Source organism: Taeniopygia guttata, chromosome 31, assembly GCF_048771995.1.
Source record: "Taeniopygia guttata chromosome 31, bTaeGut7.mat, whole genome shotgun sequence".
In the NCBI taxonomy this organism is placed as follows: domain Eukaryota; kingdom Metazoa; phylum Chordata; class Aves; order Passeriformes; family Estrildidae; genus Taeniopygia; species Taeniopygia guttata.
This window is the reverse complement of record NC_133056.1, coordinates 1925655-1949607: the sequence shown is the minus strand read 5'-3', so window position 1 is coordinate 1949607 and position 23953 is coordinate 1925655. Positions and strand designations below refer to the sequence as shown.

Here is a 23953-nt window from a genome sequence, read left to right as displayed (position 1 = left end):
TTTCCCCCAATTTTCCCCCTGCAAACACCATTTCCCCCTCACGGCTCCATTTTCCACCCATTTTTTCCTCAAGGGCTCCATTTCCCCCTCACGGGCTCCATTTTCCACCAGTTTCCCCTCACGGGCTCCATTTCCCTCATTTTCCCCTCAAAGGCTCAATTTCCCTCCATTTTTCCCTCATGGGCTCAATTTTCCCCCATTTTCCCCTCAAAGACTACATTTTCTTATCATGGGTTCCATTTTCTTCCATTTTTCCCTCAAGAACTCAATTTCCCTCCATTTTCCCCTCAAGGACTCAATTCCCCCTCCATTTTCTCCTCAAGAACTCAATTTCCCTCCATTTTCTCCTCAAGGACTCAATTCCCCCTCCATTTTCTCCTCAAGAACTCAATTTCCCTCCATTTTCTCCTCAAGGGCTCAATTTCCCCCTCAAAGGCTCCATTTTCCCCCATTTTCTCTTCACAAACACCATTTCTCCCCATTTTCCCCTCACTGGCTCATTTCTTCCCATTTTTCCCTCTCAGGCTCCATTTTCCCCTCAAGGCCTCTTTTTTCCTCCATTTTTACCTCACCAGCTCAATTTCTCTCCATTTTTACCTCAAATGCTCCATTTCTCCTCAATTTCCCTTCGTGGGCTCAATTTTCCACCATTTTCTCCTCAAAGGCTCAATTTCCCCCCAATTTCTCCTCACAGGCTCCATTTTCTCACATTTTCTCCTCAAAAACACCATTTCCCCCCCGTGGACTCCATTTTCCCAGCAAAAATATAGATTTTACAACTGAAAGTATGGGTTTTGCCCTTAAAATTCCCATTTTCCCTGCAAAAATACTTATTTTCCACTGAAAGTATTGATTTTGCCTCCAAAACTCCCATTTTCCCTGCAAAAATACAGATTTTCCCACTGAAAGTATGGGTTTTTCCTCAAAATTCCCATTTTCCCTGCAAAAATACTGATTTTCCCACTGAATCTATGGACTTTTTTCCCCAAAATTCCTAATTTCCCCGCAAAAATACTGATTTTTCCACTGAAAGTATGGGGTTTTTTTCCCAAAATTCCCATTTTCCATGCAAAAACATCGATTTCCCACTGAAACGATGGATTTTTCCCCTCTAATATTTTTGATTTTTTTCCTGTAAATCCGTTAAAATCTTGGCGCGCTCACCTCTGCGGTTGGAGGGCCCCGAGGGGGCGGGGCTTTCAAAACCACGCTCATTAACATAACAACGCCCCTTTATTAGCATAACCACGCCCCTATATAATACAAACGGCATTTAGGCCACGCCCCCATTCGACCAAGTCACGCCCCCTGCGTCGCCACGCCCCCTGCGGCAGCGCGCGCGAGGGGGCGTGGCCAGGGCAGCGCGCGCCGGCCCCACCCCCGCGCCCCCCTTCAGGTACCGGGATGGGAATGGGGGGGGGGGGAACTCCAAAATTGGGGAATTTTAACCCAAAATTGGGACATTTTAACCCAGAATGGGGCCGGATGGAGGAGGGGAGATGGATCCAGAAAAAGGAGGGATTTGGCCCAAAAAAACCCGGGAGTTTGGCCCCAAAAAAGGGTGGGGTTGGCACCTGGAAAAGTGAATTTTGGTCCAAAAAAGGGGTGAACTGGGCCCAAAATTGGGGAATTTTGACCCAAAATGGGGCCGGATGGAGGAGGGGAGATGGATCCAGAAAAGGGAGGGATTTGGCCCCAAAAATCGGGAGTTTGGTCCCAAAAAATGGTGGGGTTGGCACCTGGAAAAGTGAATTTTGGCACCAAAAAAGGGGTGAACTGGGCCCAAAATTGGGGAATTTTGACCCAAAATGGGGCCGAGGGAAGAGGGGAGATGGACTCAGAAAAGGGAGGGATTTGGCCCCAAAAAATCGGAGTTTGGTCCCAAAAAATGGTGGGGTTGGCACCTGGAAAAGTGAATTTTGGCACCAAAAAAGGGGTGAGGTGACCCCAAAGTGGGAATTTTCCTTCCAAAAATGTGAATTTTCCTTGGAAAAATATGAATTTTTTCCCGGAACAACATGACTTTTCCCTTGAAAAATGTGGATTTTCCTTCCAAAAATGCGAATTTTCCCTGGGAAAATGTGAATTTCCTCTCGAAAAATGTGAATTTTCCCTCCAAAAAAATTGAATTTTCCCTCAAAAAATGTGAATTTTCCCTTGAAAATGTCTCTTTTCCTGCCCACTCCGCTGATTTCCTCCCGCAGGCGCCGCGATGGTGACGTCATCGCCGCCCTGCTGACGTCACAGCCTCCCCGCTGACGTCATGGCGGTGCCGGGGGCGTGGCCAGGGGCGCGGGGGGCGGAGCTTTCGGACAGCAGCCCCGAGCCCCCCTCCCCCTCCAGCTCCCGCCCCCCCCAGTCCGACTCCAGCCCCTCCCCCACCGAGACCACGCCCACCTCGCATGGGCGGGGCCCGGGGGGCGGGGCCAGGGCTCGCCCCGCCCCTCCGAACCTGGGCGGGGTGGGGGGGGAGCGACCCCTGGCGCTGTTTGAGGTGAGACCACGCCCCCTGTGAGCCCCACCCCTCATTGGCCACGCCCCTTCCTGGCCCCGCCCACCCACAGCACCTTTTATGGCAAGGCCACGCCCCTCAACCCCACCCTCATTGGCCACGCCCCCACTCCTGCTCTGCCCTGTTAGCTCCTCCCCTTTTCATCTCTGGCCACGCCCACTCTACACTGAGCCCCTCCCTCTTTAGCCCCACCCCAGGGCCCCACCCTCCTTAGCCACGCCCCCTGAGCCCCTCCCTTCTGAGCCACGCCCCCTGAACCTCACCCTCCTTAGCCCCACCCACTGACCACACCCTCCTTAGCCCCACCCCCTGAGCCCCGCCCTCCTTAGCCCCACCCCTGAGCCTGCTAACCATTTGGCTCCACCCTCCTTAGCCCCACCCACTGACCACACCCTCATTAGCCCCACCCCTCAGCCACTCCCATCTTAGCTCCATCCACTGACCACGCCTTCCTTAGCCCCACCCCTGACCACACCCCATTTGCCCCACCCTCAACCCCACCCTCTTTAGCCCCACCCACTGATCACACCCTCCTTAGCCCCGCCCCCTCAGCCCCACCCTCCTTACCCCTGCCCCTGAGCCCCTTAGCCCCTTGGCCCTGCCCCTGACCACGCCCTCCTTAGCTCCAACCCCCTCAGCCCCTCCCTCCTTAGCCCCGCCCCCAACCTCGCCCTCCTTAGCCCCACCCACTGACCACACCCTCCTTAGCCCCGCCCCCTCAGCCCTGCCCCTGACCCCACCCCTGACCCCGCCCTGGCCCCGCCCCTGACCCCGCCCCATGGCCCCGCCCCCAGGAGGAGCTGTCTGTCTGTCCCCATGACCCCACCCCTGACCCTGCCCTGACCCCGCCCCATGGCCCCGCCCCCAGGAGGAGCTGTCTGTCCGTCCGCGCGTTCCGGCGCTGCTGCGCAGGATGGCCCCGTACAGCGCCCTGAGCCCCGACAGCGACTGCGGCAGCGCCGTGAGACACCAACGGGACATGGGACACACCTGGGGACACCTGGGGGGACACCTGGGACACCTGGGGGACACCTGGGGACAGCTGAGCACACCTGGGGGGACTGCTGGGGACACCTGGGGACAGCTGGGAGACAGGGGGAGACCTGGGACACACCTGAGGACAGCTGAAGGCACACTTGGGGACACCTGGGGGACATGGGGACACACCTGGGGGACAGCTGGGGACAGCTGGGGACACACCTGGGGGACATGGGGATGCACCTGGGGGACAGCTGGGGGCACACCTGGGGGACAGGGGGAGACCTGGGACACACCTGGGCACACCTGGGGGACACCTGGGGGACAGGGGGACAGACCTGGGGACAACTGGGGACAGCTGGGACACCTGGGAAACACCTGGGGGGACATGGGGACAGCTGGGGACAGCTGGGGGACAGCTGGGGGGACATGGGGGGACATGGGGACAGCTGGGGGGACACACTTGGGGACAGTAGGGACCCACCTGGGGGGACATGGGGACAGACCTGGGGGACAGCTGGGGACTGCTGGGGAACATGGGGACACCTGGGACACACCTGGGCACACCTGGGGACACCTGGGGGGACATGGGGGACATGGGGACTGCTAGGGACATCTGGGTGACATGGGGACACACTTGGGGGGACACCTGGGACACCTGGGGGGACAGGGGAACACACCTGGGGGACATGGGAACACCTGGGGGGACATGGGGACACATCTGGGACACACCTGGGGGACAGCTGGGGGACAACTGGGGACATGGGGACAGCTGGGGAGACATGGGGACCTGGGGACACACCTGGGGGCACACCTGGGGACACACCACCCCTGTGTGACCCCGTGACCCCTGTGTAACCCCTGTGTGACCCCGTGCCCCCTGTCTGACCCTGTGACCCCTGTGTGACCCCTCTCCCACAGCGCAGGTCCCTGGGCACGCTGCAGGGGGTGCTGACCCCTGTGTGACCCCTGTGTGACCTCTGTCTGACCCTGTGACCCCTGTGTGACCCCTGTGTGACCCCTGTGTGACCCCATGACCCCTCTCTCTCCCCACAGCGCAGGTCCCTGGGCACGCTGCAGGGGGTGCTGGCGCCGTCGCTGCAGTCGCTGTTGGGGCTGGTGCTGCTGCTGCGCCTGCCCTGGGTGGTGGGGCAGGGCGGGGTGCTGGGCACCGCCGCCATCGGGGCCCTCATGGGCACCTGCGTGAGTCACCTGGGCACCTGGGGGGACATGGGGACACCTGGGCACACCTGGGCACACACCTGGGTGGTGGGGCAGGGCGGGGTCCTGGGCACCGCCGCCATCGGGGCGCTGATGGGCACCTGTGTGAGTCACCTGGGCACCTGGGGCACCTGGGGCACACCTGGGGTCTGGGGCAGGGCGGGGTGCTGGGCACCGCCGCCATCGGGGCGCTCATGGGCACCTGCGTGAGTCACCTGGGCACACCTGGGGGCACCTGGGCACACCTGGGCACACCTGGGCACACCTGGGGTCTGGGGCAGGGCGGGGTGCTGGGCACCGCCGCCATCGGGGCGCTGATGGGCACCTGCGTGAGTCACCTGGGCACACCTGGACACACCTGGGGACACCTGGGGACATCTGGGGACATCTGGGGTCACACCTGGGGGTACCTGGGGGCACCTGGGCACACCTGGGCACACACGTGGGGCACCTTGGGACACACCTGGGCACACCTGGGGACACACCTGGGCACACATGGGAATACCTGGGGGCACCTGGGCACACCTGGGCACACCTGGGGGCACACCTGGGTTCGGGATCATGTTCTGGGTGCTCTGTAGGGGTGAGATCAGAGGTCTGAGGGGTCAGAGGTCAGTGGGGTCAATGGGGTCAGTGGGGTCAGCAGGGTCAGAGGTCAGGGATCAGAGGTCAGGGGTCACTATCCCCCCCCACAGATGCTGCTGACCGCTGTGTCCCTGAGCGCCGTGGCCACCAACGGGCTGGACCCCGGTGAGCGGTGGGGGGAGGGGACAGGCGGGGCGGCCCCACCCAGTGGGCGTGTCCTTGCTGACCCCGCCTCGTGACGTCACGCAGGGGGCGGGGCTCTGTCGCTGCTGTCGGGGGCGCTGGGCCCCGAGGCCGGGGGGGCCGTGGGGCTCTGCGGCTTCCTGAGCGCCGCCTTCGGGGCCGCGGCCGCCGCGCTGGGCGGGGCCGAGCTCCTCATGGTGAGGGCGGGGCTTAATGGGGTGGGCGGGGCTTAACGGGGCGGGGCAGCAGCGCTGGGCGGGGCCGAGATCCTCATGGTGAGGGCGGGGCCTAAAGGGGGTGGGCGGGGCTTAACTGGGCGGGGCTGCTGCGCTGGGCGGGGCCGAGCTCCTCATGGTGAGGGCGGGGCCTGAGAAAGGGGGCGGGGCCTAATGGGGCGGGGCAGCCGTGCTGGGCGGGGCCGAGATCCTCATGGTGAGGGCGGGGCCTGAAGTGGGTGGGCGGGGCTAATAGGATGGGCGGGGCTGAGCTGCTGGTGAGGTGCGTGGCCTAATGGTGATGGGCGGGGCTAATGGGATGGGCGGGGCTAAAGTGATGCTGGGGATGGGTGTGGCCAATAGGAGGGGCGGGGACCGCTAAAGGGGCGTGGCCAGGGTTTTTGGGGTGGGTGGGCGGAGCCATGCACCTGTCCGTCCCCTCCCCCACAGGTGTACCTGAGCCCCGGCGGGGCGGAGCTTTCGGGGCGTGGCCGCTGGGGCCGGCTGAACATGGGGCGTGGCTACGGGGCGGGGCTGCTGGCGCTGCTGGGGGCGGGGTCTGTGGCCCCGCCCCGTCTCCGCGCCCTGGCCACGCCCCTGGGCCCGGCGGGGCTGCTGCTGGCGCTGCTGGCGCTGCAGGCGGGGACGCTGCGCCGCGCCCTGCGCCCCGAGCACGCGTGAGTGATGCACCCCCATCGCTAATGACATGCTAATGAGATGCTAATGAGCGCTAACGAGCTTTTCCCCCCCCAGGCTGTGCCTGCCCCCCCAAGCCGGGCAGCCCCTGCGGCCCTGCGCGCCCCCCGCGCCCCAAAACGCCTCCCCCGGCCTGCGGGGGGCGCTGCCCGCCCTGCCCCGGCCCAGCGCCGCCCTGCTGGCACGTGAGTGGGCGGGGCTGAGGAGGGACACGCCCACTGGGTGGGGTTTGGGGGTGTGGTCAGATAAAGACACGCCCACAGGGTGGGGATAGGGTGGGTGTCGTCACCACAGGACATGCCCACAGGGAGGGGTTGGCTCCGCCCCCTGGGTGGGCATTTTGTGGGTGTGGTCACCACAGGACACGCCCACAGGGAGGGTTGGGCTCCACCCACTGGGTGGGGTTTGGGTGGGTGTGGTCACCCAGGACACGCCCACTGCAGCCCTGGGGCTCCGCTTCCCCCAGGAAACATTTGGGGTGGGGTCAAAGGGGTGGGGTGGGGTCACCTTGGGGTCACAGGAGGGTCACGGGGGGTAGGGTCACCTCAGGGTGACGGGAAGGTCATGGGGGGTGGGGTCACCCCAAGGTCATATAGGGGTCATGGTGGGGTCACATGAGGTGGGGTCATGGAGAGGTCATGAGGGGTCACCCTGAGGTCACGGGGGGTCATAGGGGGTGGGGTCACCTCGGGGTCACGGTGGGGTCACAGGGGCAGGGGTCACCCCAAGGTCATTGAGGGGTCATGGAGGGGTAACGGGGGGTGGGGCCACCTCGGGGTCATGGGGTGGGGGATGGGGACTTTGGGGTCACCCTGGGGTCATTGAGGGGTCATGGAGGGGTCACAGGGGGTGGGGTCACCTCAGGGTCACGGGAGGGTCATGGGGGGTGGGGTCACCTTGGGGTCATGGTGGGGTCACAGGGGCAGGGGTCACCCCGAGGTCATTGACGGGTCACAGGGGGTGGGGTCACCCCAAGGTCATTGAGGGGTCATGGTGGGGTCACCTGAGGTGGGGTCACAGAGAGGTCACCCTGGGGTCATGGTGGGGTCACATGAGGTGGGGTCACCCCGGGGTGGTGGGGCGGGGCTGTGGGCGTGGCCTGACTGCTGCCCCGCCCCCAGGGAACCTGTGGCCACGCCCCCCGGAGGCGGGGCAGGGGGCGGGGCCTGAGCCGGAAGTGGGCGGGGCCGACGCCTCCTTCGGGGCCCTGCTGGGGCTGAGCCTCCCCGCGGCCTCGGGTGAGACCCCAAATTCGGGATGGGGGGGCCCGAAATGGGGGTGGGGGACCCCAAAATCGGGTGAGACCCCAATGCGGGGGGGGGGGCCTAAATTGGGGTGGGGACCCGAAATTGGGGTGGGGGGGCGCAAAATCGGGGTGGGGAGGGGCCCAAAATTGGGATCCCGAATTCGGGGTTGGGGGGGACCCCAAAATTAGGGGTGGGGACCCAAAATCGGGGTGGGGACCCCAAAATTGGGGAACCCAAGTTCAGGATGAGGATCCCGAAATGGGGATGGGGGGGACCCAAATTCGGGGTGGGGACCAACCCCAAATTCGGGTAGAGGGGGACCCCAAAATTTAGGGTGGGGACCCCAACATTGGGGACCCCAAATTAGGGGTGGGGGGCCCTGAAATTGGGGGGGGAATCCTAAAATTGGGGTGGGGATCCCAAAATCTGGGGTGGGGGGGGCCCCAAAATTGGTGATCCCAAATTCAGGCTGGGGGGCCTTAAAATCGGGGTGGGGACCCCAAAATTGGGGAACCAAAATTTGGGGTGGGGGGACCCCAAAATTGGGGCGGGGATCCCAAAGTTTGGGGTGGGGATCCCCAAAATCAGGGGTGGGGGACCCCAGAATTGGGGAACCCAAATTCGGGGTGGGGATCCCGAAATGGGGATGGGGGGGACCCAAATTCGGGGTTGGGGGGACCCGAAAGTGGGGAGGGGGTGGCCCAAAATTGGGGGACCCCAAAATGGGGAAGGGGAACTTTGGGTTTCAGGATGATTTTGGGGTGCCCCCAGGGAGTTTTTGGGGTTCGGGATGATTTTGGGGTGCCCCCAGGAGGATTTTGGGGTTAAGGTAATTTTGGGGTGCCCCCGGGGCTGCTGTGGGGGTTTTTGGGGTTCAGGATGATTTTGGGGTGCCCCAGGGGTGCTGTGGGGGTTTTTGGGGTTCAGGGGGATTTTGGGGTGCCCCATGGGGATTTTGGGGTTCGGGATGATTTTGGGGTGCCCCAGGGGTGCTGTGGGGGATTTTGGGGTTCGGGATGATTTTGGGGTGCCCCAGGGGTGCTGTGGGGGATTTTGGGGTTCAGGGGGATTTTGGGGTGCCCCAGGGGTGCTGTGGGGGATTTTGGGGTTCAGGGGGATTTTGGGGTGCCCCAGGGGTGCTGTGGGGGTTCAGGGGGATTTTGGGGTGCCCCAGGGGGATTTTGGGGTTCGGGATGATTTTGGGGTCCCCAGGGGTGCTGTGGGGGTTTTTGGGGTTCAGGGGGATTTTGGGGTGCCCCAGGGGTGCTGTGGGGGTTTTTGGGGTTCAGGGGGATTTTGGGGTGCCCCAGGGGTGCTGTGGGGGTTTTTGGGGTTCGGGATGATTTTGGGGTGCCCCAGGGGTGCTGTGGGGGTGCAGCCGCTGCGCTGAGCTCGGGGACGTCTCTCGCTCGGTCCCGGTCGGGAGCGTCGGGGCCGCCACGGCCACGGCCCTGAGCTGTATCCCACCCTAAAATATTGGGGGGACCCCAAAATCTGCGGGGGGACCCCAAAATGTGCAGGGGGACCCCAAAATATGGGGGGGGATCCCAAAATATGGGAGGATTTGGGGGGATTTGGAGGAATTTTGGGGGGATTTGGGGGGATTTGGAGGATTTTTGGGGTGCTGGGTGGGATTTTGGGGGAATTTGGGGGGATTTTAAAGAATTTTGGGGGGTTTTATGGGACTTGGGGGATTTTGGGGTTTAAGGTGGGATTTTTGGGGAGATTTTTGGGAGATTTTTGGGGAATTTGGGGGGACTTGGGGGATTTTTGGGGTTCTGGGTGGGATTTTGGGGGATTTGGGGGAGATTTTGGAGTATTTTAAGGGATTTTAGGGCGTTGTGGGGAATTTTGGGGTATTTTAAGGGATTTTGGGGTGCTGAGAGGGATTTTGGGGGAATTTGGGAGAAATTTGGGGGATTTTGGGGGAAATTTGGGGGATTTTGGGGGATTTTGTAAAACTTTTGGGGGGGATTTTGTACAATTTTTGGGGGAATTTTGGGGGGATTTTGTACAATTTTTGGGGGGATTTTGGGGGAATTTTGGGGATTTTTGGGGCTTTCCTTGACGGGCAGACCTGAGCGCGGCGCTGCTGCTCGGGGCCGGCGTGGAGGGGACACTGCTGCGGGACAAGTGAGTGTCACCCGTGTCACCCGTGTCACCCGTGTCACCAACGGTGTCACCCGTGTCACCCGTGTCACCTCTGTGTGTCACCCGTGTCACCCGTGTCACCTGTCACCCATGTCACCGGGGAGTCCCTGATGTCACCAGGGAGGGTCCCCACACTGTCCCCGTGTCCCGGCTCCTGTCCCCACGCTGTCCCCACGCTGTCCCCGTGTCCCGGCCCCTGTCCCCACGCTGTCCCCGTGTCCCGACACTGTCCCCACGCTGTCCCCACGCCCCGGCCCCTGTCCCCACGCTGTCCCCACGCTGTCCCCACGCCCCGGCCCCTGTCCCCACGCTGTCCCCACACTGTCCCCACGCCCCGGGCACTGTCCCCACGCTGTCCCCACACCCCGGGCAGTGTCCCCACGCTGTCCCCGTGCCCCGGGCGGTGTCCCCGTGTCCCGGGCCGTGTCCCCACGCTGTCCCCGTGCCCCGGGCACTGTCCCCACGCTGTCCCCGTGCCCCGGGCGGTGTCCCCGTGTCCCGGGCCGTGTCCCCACGCTGTCCCCGTGCCCCGGGCACTGTCCCCACGCTGTCCCCGTGCCCCGGGCCCTGTCCCCACGCTGTCCCCGTGCCCCGGGCCGTGTCCCCACGCTGTCCCCGTGTCCCGCACACTGTCCCCACGCTGTCCCCACACCCCGGCCCCTGTCCCCACGCTGTCCCCGTGCCCCGGGCAGTGTCCCCACACCCCGGCCCCTGTCCCCACGCTGTCCCCGTGCCCCGGGCACTGTCCCCACGCTGTCCCCGTGTCCCGCACACTGTCCCCACGCTGTCCCCACACTGTCCCCATGTCCCGGGCAGTGTCCCTGTGCCACGGGCACTGTCCCCACACCCCGGCCCCTGTCCCCACGCTGTCCCCGTGTCCCGGGCCGTGTCCCCACGCTGTCCCCTCGGTGTCCCGGTGTCCCCACGCTGTCCCCCGTGTCCCGCAGGTTCGGAGCCGCCCTGCGCGGGGTCCCGGTCGCCGCCGCCGCCGCCTGGCCCGGCCCGTGGCTGCCGCTGCTGGGGGCGGGGCTCTCGGCGGGGGGGGCGGGGCTCCAGGCCATGGTGGGCGGGGCCCGGATGCTGCGCGCGCTGGGCCGGAGCCGCGCGCTGCCGCTGCCGCGCGTGAGTCGCACCGGGGCACCGGGGGCAGCTGGGGTCACCAAGGGTCACCTGAGGTCATCTGAGGGCACCAATGTCACCAATGTACCCACTGTCACCAAGGGTCACCTGAGGGCACCAAGGGTCACCTGAGGGCACCTGAGGGCACCAAGGGTCACCTAAGGGCACCTAAGGGCACCTAAGGGCACCTAAGGTCACCCATGTACCCACTGTCCCCAATGTCCCCCCAATGTCCCCAAATGTCACCTAAGGGCACCTGAGGTCACCAGGTGTCCCCAATGTCCCCAAATGTCCCCAATGTCCCCAAACTTCCCGAAATGTCCCCAAGTGACACCCATGTCCCCAAATGTCCCCAAATGTCACCTAAGGTCACCTAAGGTCATCTAAGGGCACCTAAGGTCACCAATGTACCCCCAATGTCCCCAATGTCACCTAAGGTCACCTAAGGCCACCTAAGGTCACCAATGTACCCACTGTCCCCATTGTCCCCATTGTCCCCAATGTCCCCAAATGTCACCTAAGGTCACCTAAGGTCACCAAGTGTCCCCTCAATGTCCCCAATTTCACCAAATGTCACCTAAGGTCACCAAATGTCACCAATGTCCCCAGTGTCCCCAATGTCCCCAAATTTCCCGAAATGTCCCCAAGTGACACCAGTGTCCCCAAAGGTCACCTAAGGTCACCAAAAGTCACCAAAGGTCACCAATGTACCAACTGTCACCAATGTCCCCAATGTCCCCAATGTCCCCAATCCCCCCAATCCCCCCAATGTCCCCATCGATGTCCCCAATGTCCCCAATGCCCCCAATGTCCCCATCGATGTCCCCAATGTCCCCAATGTCCCCAATGCCCCCAATGTCCCCAATGTCACCAAGTGACACCGAGGTCCCCAAATGTCACCAAAGGTCACCAAAAGTCACCAAATGTCCCCAGTGTCCCCAATGTCCCCAAATTTCCCGAAATGTCCCCAAATGTCCCCAAAGGTCACCAAAGGTCACCAGTGTCCCCAATGTCCCCAATGTCCCCAATGTCCCCAATGTCCCCAATGTCCCCGCTGTCCCCAATGTCCCCAGTGTCCCCATTAATGTCCCCAATGTCCCCATTAATGTCCCCATTGCTGTCCCCAGGCTCTGTCCCGGGGTCGGCTCTGGCCCTCTCTGGCCACGGTGACGACGGCGGCTCTGGGGGTGCTCTTGGGCTCTCTGGACCTGCTGGCCCCGGTGCTGTCCGTGTGCGTGTCCCTCCCTGTCCCCTCCCTGTCCCCTCCCTGTCCCCTCCCTGTCCCCTCACGGTGACCTCGCGGTGACCTCACAGTGACCTTTGACCCCCAGGATGTGCCTGACCTCCTACCTGGGGCTGAACTTGGCCTGTGCCCTGCAGGGGCTGCTGCCCACGCCCGGCTGGAGCCCGCGGTGCCCCTGGTACCACTGGTCAGTGCGTGACCCCTGTGACCCCTGTGACCCCTGAGTGACCGCTGTGACCTCTGTGTGACCCCTGTGTGACCCCTGTGACCCCTGTGTGACCCCTGTGTGACCCCTGACCTCCCACTGTCCCCGTGTCACTGTGTCACTGTGTCACTGCCTGGCTGGAGCCCACGCTGCCCCTGGTACCACTGGTCAGTGAGTGACCCCTGTGACCTCTGTATGACCCCTGTGACCTCTGTGTGACCCCTGTGTGACCCTGAGTGACCCCTGTGACCTCTGACCTCCCACTGTCCCTGTGTCACTGTCACTGCCCGGCTGGAGCCCGCGCTGCCCCTGGTACCACTGGTCAGTGCGTGACCCCTGTGACCTCTGTGTGACCCCTGTGACCCCTGTGTGACCCCTGTGACCCCTGAGTGACCCCTGTGACCCCTGTGACCCCTGTGTGACCCCCGTGTGACCCCTGACCTCCCCGTGTCCCTGTGTCACTGTGTCACTGCCCGGCTGGAGCCCACGCTGCCCCTGGTACCACTGGTCAGTGAGTGACCCCTGTGACCTCTGTGTGACCCTGTGACCCCTGTGTGACCCCTGTGACCCCCGAGTGACCCCTGACCTCCCAGTGTCCCCGTGTCACTGTCACTGCCCGGCTGGAGCCCGCGCTGCCCCTGGTACCACTGGTCAGTGAGTGACCCCTGAGTGACCCCGTGACCCCTGAGTGACCCTGAATGACCCCTGTGACCCCGTGATCCCTGTGACCTCTGTGTGACCCCTGACCTCCCAGTGTCCCCATGTCACTGTCACTGTCCCTGTGACCAATGAGTGACCCCTGAGTGACCCCTGAGTGACCCTGAGTGACCCTGACTGACCCCTGACTGACCCCTGAGTGACCCTGACTGACCCCTGAGTGACCCTGAGTGACCAATGAGTGACCCCTGACTGACCCCTCAGTGACCCCTGACTGACCCCTGAGTGACCCCGTGACCCCTGACCCCAGGTCGCTGTCGCTGGCCGGTGCCACCCTGTGCCTGTCCCTGATGTTTGTCACCTGCTGGCACTGCGCCCTGCTGGCCCTGGGCATCGGCGCCACCGCCTACAAATACCTCGAGTTCCGCAGGTGGGGACACCTGGGACAGGTGGGGACAGCTGGGACACACCTGGGACACCTGGGGACAGCTGGGACACAGCTGGGGACACACCTGGGACAGGTGGGACACACCTGGGGACACACCTGGGCATACCTGGGGACACCTGGGACACAGCTGGGGACACACCTGGGGGACATGGGAACACCTGGGGGACATGGCGACACACCTGGGGGTGGGGACACATCTGGGGACACACCTGGGACACACCTGGGGGATGTGGGGACACACCTGGGGATACCTGGGGACACCTGGGGACATCTGGGGGACATGGGGACACACCTGGGGTACCCCAGAATACACCTGGGGACACACCTGGGGACACACCTGGGGACACCTGGGGACAGCTAGGGATACCTGGGACACACCTGGGGCTGGGGACACATCTGGGGACACACCTGGGGGATGTGGGGACACACCTGGGGACACCTGGGACACACCTGGGGGGGAAAGGGACACACCTGGGACACACCTGGGGGACATGGGGACACACCTGGCGTACACCAAAATACACCTGGGGACACAACTGGGGGTGGGGACACACTTGGGGACACCTGAGACACAGCTGGGGACACACCTGGGACACACTGGGGACACCTGGGACAGCTGGGGACACCTGGGGGGGGACAGGGACACACCTGGGGACAGCTGGGACACACCTGGGGAGACCTGGGGACACCTGGGGACAGCTGGGGGACATGGGGACACACGTGGGGACACCTGGACACACCTGGGGTACCCCAAAATACACCTGGGGACATCTGGGGACACCTGGGACACACCTGGGCACACCTGGGGGTCCGGCCCCCCCCTGAGCTCCTGCCCCTCCCCCCCCTTGCAGCGCGCAGAGCGAGTGGGGGGAGGGGCTGCGGGGGCTGTCCCTGAGCGCCGCCCGGCTGGCGCTGCTGCGGCTGGAGGATGGCCGGCCCCCGCCCCCCAGCCTCAGGTGAGACCCCAAAAATACCCCAAATAGCCCAAAATATACCCAAAAATATCCCCAAAATATCCCCAAAATATCCCCAAAATATCCCCAAAACCCCCACCCCCCAGCCTCAGGTGAGACCCCCCAAAATACCCCCAAAACCCCCGCCCCCCAGCCTCAGGTGAGACCCCCAAAATATCCCCAAAATATACCCAAAACCCCCGCCCCCCAGCCTCAGGTGAGACCCCAAAATATCCCAAAATAGCCCCAAAACCCCCGCCCCCCAGCCTCAGGTGAGACCCCAAAATACCCCAAAATATCCCCAAAATATCCCCAAAATATCCCCAAAATATCCACCAAAATAGCCCCAAAATATCCCCAAAAATATCCCCAAAAATATCCCCAAAATATCCCCAAAATACCCCAAAAATATCCCCAAAAATATCCCAAAAATATCCCCAAAACACCCCAAAAATATCCCCAAAAATATCCCCAAAAATACCCCCAAAATATCCCCAAAATATCCCCAAAAATCTCCCCATGTCCCTGTGACCCCGTGACCCCTCGGTGACCCCTCAATGACCCCATTTCTCCCTCCCCCCCTCCCCAAGGCCGCAGCTGTTGGTGCTCTCCGAGCCCTGTGACCCCCCATGACCCCCCCATGACCCCGTGACCCCTTGGTGACCCCTCGGTGACCCCATTTCTCTCTCCCCCCCAGGCCGCAGCTGTTGGTTCTGTCCAAGCCCCATGACCCCCCCATAACCCCCATGTCCCTGTGACCCCATGACCCCGTGACCCCTCGGTGACCCCCCCATGACCCCATTTCTCTCTCCCCCCCCCCCCCCCAGGCCGGAGCTGTTGGTTCTGTCCAAGCTCCGTGACCCCCCCATGACCCCATGACCCCTCACTGACCCCGTTTCTCCCTCCCCCCCCAGGCCGCAGCTGTTGGTGCTGTCCAAGCCCCGTGACCCCCCCGTGACCCCTCGGTGACCCCCCATGACCCCGTCTCTCTCTCTCCCCCCCCAGGCCGCAGCTGTTGGTGCTGTCCAAGCCCCGTGACCCTGCTGTGACCCCGTGACCCCTCAGTGACCCCGTCTCTCTCCCCCCCCCCAGGCCGCAGCTGTTGGTGCTGTCCAAGCCCCGGAGCCCCCCCGGCCCCCCCCCCCGGCCGGAGCTGTTGGTTCTGGCCGCGCAGCTGCAGGGGGGGGGGCGGGGCCTGACCGTGCTGGGGGCGTGGCTGAGCGGGGCCCTGCCCCAGGACCTGCCCCGCGCCCGGCTGACTGAGAAGGTCAGGGGTCACCGGGGTCATGGGGGTGATGGGGGGTCACGGGGGGTCAGGGGGGGTCATGGGGGGCTTAAGGGGTCATGGGGTCATCATGGGGGTCACAGGGGGTCACAGGGTCATGGAGGATCATGGGGGTCACAGGGTCACAGGAGGGTCATGGGGGGTTATGGGGGTCATTGGGGGTCATCATGGGGGTCAGGGGTCACGGAGCAACAGGGTCACAGGGGGTCAGGGGTCACAGGGGGTAACAGCGTCATGGGGGGCTTAAGGGGTCATGGGGTCATCATGGGGGTCACAGGAGGTCACAGGGTCATGGGACGGTCATAGGTCATCATGGGCGTCAGGGTCACAGGGGGTCACAAAGTCATGGGGGGGTTATGGGGGTCATGGGGTCATGGGGGGTCATCGGGGGTTATTGGGGTGGGAGCTGGCCTGGGATGGTGCCCCTGTCCCATGGCCCTGTCCCTGTGTCATTGTCACTGTCCCTGTGTCACTGTCACTGTCGCTGTCATTCCCCCCAGGCCCTGTGGGCGGCGCTGTCCCTGTGTCACTGAGGGTGTCACGGTGTCACTGTCGCTGTAATTCCCCTCAGGCCCTGTGGGCGGCGCTGTCCCTGTGTCCCTGTCACTGTCCCTGTGGGTGTCCCTGTGTCACTGTCACTGTGTCATTGTCACTGTGGGTGTCCCTGTGTCACTGTGTCACTGTGTCACTGTGGGTGTCCCTGTCACTGTCCCTATGGGTGTCACTGTATCACTGTCGCTGTAATTCCCCCCAGGCCCTGCGGGCGGCGCTGTCCCGCGCAGGCGCGCGCGGCTTCGTGCAGGTGCTGGTGACGTCAGAGCGGGGGGCGGGGCTGGCGGCGCTCGTGCAGGGGGCGGGGCTCGGCGCGCTCCGCCCCAACGCGGTTCTGCTGGGCTGGCCCCGAACATGGCGGGCACGGGCCGACCCCGGCGGGAGCGCGCGGGAGTTCGTGGGTACGGACAGGGGACATGGGGACATGGGGGACATTGGGACATTGGGGACATTGGGGGGATTTGGGACATCGGGGACATTGGGGACATTGGGGACATTGGGGAACATTGGGGACATTGGGGGGATTGGGGACACTGGGGACATTGGGGGGATTGGGGACATTGGGGACATTGGGGACATTGGGGGGATTGGGGACATTGGGGACATTGGGGACATTGGGGGGATTGGGGACACTGGGGACATTGGGGACATTGGGGACATTGGGGGCATTGGGGACAATGGGGACAATGGGGGGATTGGGGACATTGGGGACATTGGGGGGCTTGGGGGGATTGGGGACATTGGGGACATGAGGGGACATGAGGGGACATTGAGGACAATGGGGACATTGAGGACATTGGGGACATTGAGGACATTGGGGACATTGGGGGATATTGGGGACAATGGGGACATTGGGGACATTGGGGACATTGGGGACAATGGGGACATTGTGGTGTCGCTCTGTCCCCATGTCCCACTGTTTTCTCTGTCCCCATGTCCCTGTCCCCCTGTCCCTGTCCCTCTGTCCCTGTCCCTGTCCCTGTCCCTGTCCCTCTGTCCCTCTGTCCCTCTGTCCCTCTGTCCCTGTCCCCCTGTCCCTGTCCCTCTGTCCCCCTGTCCCCATGTCCCTCTGTCCCTCTGTCCCTCTGTCCCTCTGTCCCCCTGTCGCTGTCCCCAGAGCTGCTGCGTGCCGCGGGCTCGGCGGGCCGGGCGCTGCTGGTGTCCAAGGGCGGGCCGGTGCCGGGGGTGTCCCCAGCGGGGGTGTCCCCAGCGGGGGTGTCCCCGCCGGGGGTGTCCCCGGGGGTGTCCCCAGGGGTGTCCCCGGGGCTGTCACTCGATGTTTGGTGGTTCGTGGGCACCGGGCGGCTCCTGACGCTGCTGCCGCTGCTGCTGCGCCAGCACCCGGTACGGGGCGGGGCTTCGGGAAGGGGCGGGGCTGGGGAAAGGGGCGGGGTTTGGGGAAAGGGGCAGGGCTTGTAGGGAATGGGGCGGGGCTGCGAAAAATGGGCATGGCTTTACGAGATGGGCGTAGCCTGTGGAAATAGGGGATTTTTAGGGGGGATTTTGGGGGATTTTTGGGGGGAATTTTTGGGAGATTTTTGGGGGGATTTTTGGGGGGATTTCGGAGGTATTTTTGCAGATTTTTGGGGGGAGTTTGGGGGGATTTTTGGGGGATTTTTTCGGGGGTTTTTTTGGATTTTTGGAGGCATTTTTGGGGCATTTTTGGGGGCTTTTTGGGGATTTTTTTTGGGTTTTTTTGGGGGCATTTTAGGGGATTTTTGGTGGGATTTTTGGTGGGATTTTTGGGGGATTTTTTGGGGTATTTTGGGGGTATTTTGGGGGGATTTTTGGGAGATTTTTGGGAGATTTTTTTGGGATTTTTGGTGGGATTTTGGGATGAATTTTAGGGATTTTGGGGTCTCACCTGTCATGCCCCAGGTGTGGCGGGGGTGCCCCTGCGCCTGTTCCTGGGGGATTTTTGGGGGGGATTTTTTTAGGATTTTTTGGTGGATTTTTTGGGATTTTTGGGGGATTTTTGGGGTGAATTTTGTGGATTTTGGGCTCTCTCTGTCCCTGCCCCAGGTGTGGCGGGGGTGTCCCCTGCGGCTGTTCACGGTGGCGCTGCTGGAGGACAACAGTGAGCGGCTGCGGCGGCTGCTGGAGGCGGTGGCGCGACGTCGGGCGCTGCCCGCCCAGGTGGAGGTGGTGGAGCTGGTGAGTGCGGCCAGGTCCAGACTGGTCCGTACTGGTTTATACTGGTTTATACTGGTTTATACTGGTCCGTACTGGTCCATACTGGTCCATACTGGTCTGTACTGGTCCGTACTGGTCCATACTGGTCCATACTGGTCTGTACTGGTCCATACTGGTCCGTACTGGTCCATACTGGTTTATACTGGTTTATACTGGTCCATACTGGTCTATACTGGTTTATACTGGTTTATACTGGTCTATACTGGTCCATACTGGTCTGTACTGGTCTATTCTGTTTTATACCGGTCCATACTGGTCCATACTGGTCCGTACCGGTCCGTACCGGTCCATACTGGTTTATACTGGTTTATACCGGTTTATACTGGTCCATACTGGTCCGTCCCCGCAGCACGACTCGGCGGTCTCTGAGTACACCTACGAGCGGACGCTGATGATGGAGCAGCGCTCCCAAATGCTGCGGCAGCTGCGCCGCGCACAGGTGACGTCATCACAACCCCTGTGACGTCATCGCCCTCCCCGTGACGTCATTGCAACCCCATGATGTCATTGACCCTCCCCGTGATGTCATCGCCACCCCTGTGATGTCATCGCCCTCCCCGTGATGTCACTGCCCCTCCCTGAGAGGTCATCGCCGCCCCTGTGACATCATCGGCCTCCCCCGTGATGTCATCGCCCCTCCCTGTGACGTCATTGCCACCCTCATGACGTCATCACCCCTCCCCGTGACGTCATCGCTGCCCCTATGACATCATCACCCTCCCCGTGATGTCATCACTGCCCCTATGACATCATCACCCCCCCATGATGTCATCGTCCTCCCCATGATGTCATCATCCTTCCTGTGACATCATTGCCCCTCCCCATGACGTCATTGCCCCTCACCATGACATCATAATCCTCCCTGTGATGTCATCGCCACCCGTGTGACATCATTGCCCTCCCCATGACATCATTGTGACCCCCATGATGTCACCGACCTCCCTGTGACATCATTTTCCCTCCCCGATGACATCACCACCCCCACCGTGACGTCATCACCCCCGAGGTGGCGGTGCCACCCCGGTGACGTCACTTCCCTCCCCGATGACGTCACAGGGAGGCCCCGCCCCCTCGCAGCCGCCGAGCGCCGAGGAGGAGGAGGGGGGGGGAGGGGAGACCCGGCGGGGACCCAGCGCGTGAGTGACACCGCGGCGTCATACTGGTTTATACTGGGAGGCACTGGGGGGGCGCTGGGACCAAACTGGGGGGGACTGGGATATACTGGTGTATACTGGTGTATACTAGGGGGGACTGGGGGGACTGGGAGGGAATTGGGAGCGAACTGGGGGGGACTGAGGGGAAACTGGTTTATACTGGGAGGGACTGGGAGGCACTGGGGGGGACTGGAGTGGACTGGGATATACTGGGGGGGAACTGGGAGGGACTGGTTCATACTGGGAATGGACTGGGAGGGACTGGGAGGGAACTGGTTCATACTGGGAGGGAACTGGGACCAAACTGGGGGGAACTGGGAGGGACTGGGAGGCTGAAAGGAGACACTGGTGGTTACTGGTCTATACTGGTTTGTATCGGTCCATACTGGTTTATATTGGTATATATCGGTATATATGGGTGTATACTGGTTTATACTGGTCCATACTGGTCCATACTGGTTTATACTGGTATATATTGGTCCATACTGGTTTATACCAGTCCATACTGGTTTTTATTGGCTTATACTGGTTTATACTGGTATATGTTGCTCTATACTGGTTCATACTGGTTTATACTGGTATTATCAGTCTATACTGGTCCATACTGGTCCATACTGGTCCATACTTGTTTATACTGGTCCATACTGGTTCATAGTGATATATATCAGTCCATACTGGTTTATACTGGTTTATACTGGTATATACCAGTCTATACTGGTCTATACTGCGATATATTAGTCTATACTGGTTTATATTGGTTTGTACTGGTTTATACTGGTTTATACTGGTCCATACTGGTCGCAGGGCGAACGTCCGTCGGATGCACGCGGCCGTTATACTGGTATATATCAGTCCATACTGGTCTGTACTGGTCTATACTGGTATATATTAGTTCTATATTGGTTTATACTGGTTTATACTGGTTTATACTGGTATATATCAGTCCATACTGGTCCATACTGGTCCATACTGGTTTTTCCCGGTCGCAGGGCGAACGTGCGCCGCATGCACGCGGCCGTTATACTGGTATATATCAGTCTGTACTGGTTTATACTGGTATATATCAGACTGTACTGGTCCATACTGGTCCATACTGGTTTATACTGGTTTATACTGGTCCATACTGGTCCCAGGGCGAATGTCCGTCGCATGCACGCGGCCGAGCGCCTCAACGCCGCCATCTTGGGGCGCTCGGGGGGGGCGGGGCTGGTGCTGCTGGACCTGCCGCCCCCTCCCCCACCCCGGCCCCGCCGGCCCATGGAGAACTGTATCCAAATTTGGGGGGAAAAACCGGGAATTTGGGAAAAACGGGCAAAAAATGGGGAACCCGGCCCATGGAGAGCTGTATCCAAATTTGGGGGGAAAAATGGGGAAATTGGGAAAAACGGGAATGTGGGAATGGGGAACCCGGCCCATGGAGAACTGTATCCGAATTGGGGTGAAAAACCGGGAATTTGGGAAAATTGGGGAAAAAATGGGGAAAATGGGGAAAAAATGGGGGGGGGAAATGGGGGAAAATGGGGAAAAATGGGGAAAATTTGGAAAAAATGGGGAAAATTGGGAAAAAATGGGGGGAAAATGGGGAAAAATTGGGAAAAATGGGGGAAATAGGGGAAAAATGGGAAAAATTAGAAACAAACTGGGGAAAATGGGGCGAAAATGGGGAAAAATGAAAAAATGGGGAAAATGGAGAAAAATTGGGAAAAAATGGGGGGAAATGGGGAAAAATGGGGGGGAATTAGGAAAAATTTGAAAAAATGGGGAAAATGTGAAAAATGGGGAAAATGGGAAAAATGGGGAAAATTGGGGGAAAATTGGGGAAAATGGGGTAAAAATGGGGGAAAATGAGAAAAATGGCAAAAATGGGAAAAATGGTGGAAAAAATTGGGAAAATGGGGAAAATTGGGAAAAAATGGGGGGGAAATGGAAAAAATGGGGAAAAATGGGGAAAATGGGAAAATGGGAAAAAAAAGGGAAATATGGGAATGGGGAATCTGGCCCATGGAGAACTGTATCCCAATTTGGGGTGAATAACCGGGAATTTGGGAAAAACGGGAATGTGGGAATGGGGAACCCGGCCCATGGAGAACTGTATCCCAATTTGGGGTGAATAACCGGGAATTTGGGAAAAACGGGAATGTGGGAATGGGGAACCCGGCCCATGGAGAACTGTATCCAAATTGGGGTGAAAAACCGGGAATTTGGGAAAAAATGGGGAAAATGGGCGAAAAATTGGGAAAAAATTGGGAAAAAATTGGGAAAAAATGGGGAAAATTTGGAAAAAATGGGGGAAATTGGGAAAAAATGGGGGAAATAGGGAAAAAATTGGGAAAAATGAGAAACAAACTGGGGAAAATGGGGGGGAAATGGGGAAAATGGGGAAAAATAAAAAAATGGGGAAAATTGGGAAAAAATGTGGGGAAATTGGGAAAAATTCGAAAAAATGGGGAAAATGGGGGAAAAAATTGGGAAAATGGGGAAAAATTGGAAAAAATGGGAGAAAATTGGAAAAAATTGTGGAAAATTGGGGGAAAATGGGGAAAAAATGGGGAAAAATGGGAAAAAATGGGGGAAATTGGGAAAAATTTGAAAAAATGGGAAAAATGGGAAGAAAATGGGGAAAATGGGGGAAATTGAAAAAAAAAGGAGGGAAAAACGGGGAAAAATGAGGGAAAAAATTGGGAAAATGGGGAAAAATGGAAAAATTGGGGGAAATGGGAAAATGGGAAATTGGGAATGGGGGGAGAAGGAATTGGGGGGAAAGTTGGAAATGGGGAAACTGGGAGCACTGGGAGGTACTGGGGGTTACTGGGAGGTCACTGGGAGGTTACTGGTTGTTACTGGTCCATACTGGTCCATACTGGTGGCCCTTGACCGCTCAGACCTGGAGTTCCTGGAGTTCCTGGAGGTTACTGGGGGGTACTGGGGGTTACTGGGAGGTTACTGGGAGGTTGCTGGGAGGTTGCTGGTCCATACTGGTCCATACTGGTCCATACTGGTGGCCCTTGACCGCTCAGACCTGGAGTTCCTGGAGGTTACTGGGGGTTACTGGGAGGTCACTGGTGTTACTGGGAGGTTACTGGGCGGTCACTGGGAGGTTACTGGTCTATACTGGTCCATACTGGTGTCACTGGTGGCCCTTGACCGCTCAGACCTGGAGTTCCTGGAGGTTCTGACCGAGGGCCTGGGGCCGGTGCTGCTGGTGCGGGACGGGGACGGCGAGGGAGACCAGTATGGAACTGGGAGCACTGGGAGCACTGGGAACGGCACCGGGGAGCCCTGAGAGACCAGTATGGAACTGGGAGCACTGGGAGCACTGGGAACGGCGCCGGGGAGCCCTGAGAGACCAGTGCTCCCAGTATGGAACTGGGAATGGGACTGGGAGCACTGGGAATGGAACTGGGAGCACTGGGAGACCAGTATGGAACTGGGAATGGAACTGGGAGCACTGGGAATGGAACTGGGAATGGTCCCAGTGCTCCCAGTATGGGACTGGGATGGTCCCAGTGCTCCCAGTATGGGACTGGGAATGGGCCCAGTGCTCCCAGTATGGAACTGGGATGGGCCCAGTGCTCCCAGTATGGGACTGGGATGGGCCCAGTGCTCCCAGTATGGAACTGGGATGGGCCCAGTGCTCCCAGTATGGGACTGGGATGGGCCCAGTGCTCCCAGTATGGGACTGGGATGGTTTTTTGCACTTTGATCTCACCAAAGACCCTCAATAAATGACCCAAAAATGGAATTTTTGGGAGAAAAAGGAGCCGGAAGTTGCAGTTCTTGAGCGCGGAGGGGAAAATTCCGGGAAAATTGGGAATTCTTTGGGATTTTGGGGTTCTCTGAAGGGATTTTGGGGATTTTTGGGATCTCTGAGGGGATTTTGGGTTTCCCTGGAGGAATTTTGGGGATTTTTGGGGTTCCCTGAGGGAATTTTGGGTTTCCCTGGAGGAATTTTGGGGATTTTTGGGGTTCCCTGAGAGGATTTTGTGTTTCTCTGAACAAATTTTGGGACTTTGGGGCTCCCTGAGTGGATTTTTTTGGGATCTCTGAGGGGATTTTGGGGTTTCCCTGAGGGAATTTTGGGGTCCCTGAGGGGATTTTTTGGGATCCCTGAGGGAATTTTGGGTTTCCCTGGAGGAATTTTGGGGATTTTCGGGATCCCTGAGGGGATTTTGGGTTTTCCTGGAGGAATTTTGGGGATTTTCGGGATCTTTGAGGGGATTTTTGGGTTTCCCTGAAGGAATTTTGGGGATTTTGGGATCCCTGAGGGGATTTTGGGTTTCCCTGGAGGAATTTTGGGTATTTTCGGGATCCGTGAGGGGATTTTGGGTTTCCCTGAGGGGATTTTCGGGATTTTCG

At 60.1% G+C, this 23953-nt stretch overlaps 1 protein-coding gene across 1 annotated transcript; it reads left to right on the top strand.

Moving 5' to 3' along the window:
- The first annotated feature begins 1312 nt into the window (after positions 1 to 1312).
- Positions 1313 to 23357, top strand: LOC121468392 (solute carrier family 12 member 6-like). Its single transcript, XM_072920291.1, has 23 exons — positions 1313 to 1396; positions 2205 to 2494; positions 3381 to 3473; positions 5407 to 5461; positions 5546 to 5676; positions 6145 to 6371; positions 6448 to 6575; positions 7512 to 7628; positions 8997 to 9095; positions 9713 to 9770; positions 10736 to 10910; positions 12035 to 12138; positions 12239 to 12337; positions 13323 to 13442; positions 14312 to 14416; positions 15506 to 15680; positions 16453 to 16651; positions 17368 to 17594; positions 18273 to 18404; positions 18793 to 18882; positions 19500 to 19579; positions 20731 to 20864; positions 22750 to 23357. The coding sequence occupies exons 2-23, from the start codon at positions 2264 to 2266 to the stop codon at positions 22878 to 22880; spliced, it is 2910 nt and encodes a 969-aa protein (XP_072776392.1). The 5' UTR covers positions 1313 to 1396; positions 2205 to 2263; the 3' UTR covers positions 22881 to 23357.
- Positions 23358 to 23953: the final 596 nt, after the last annotated feature.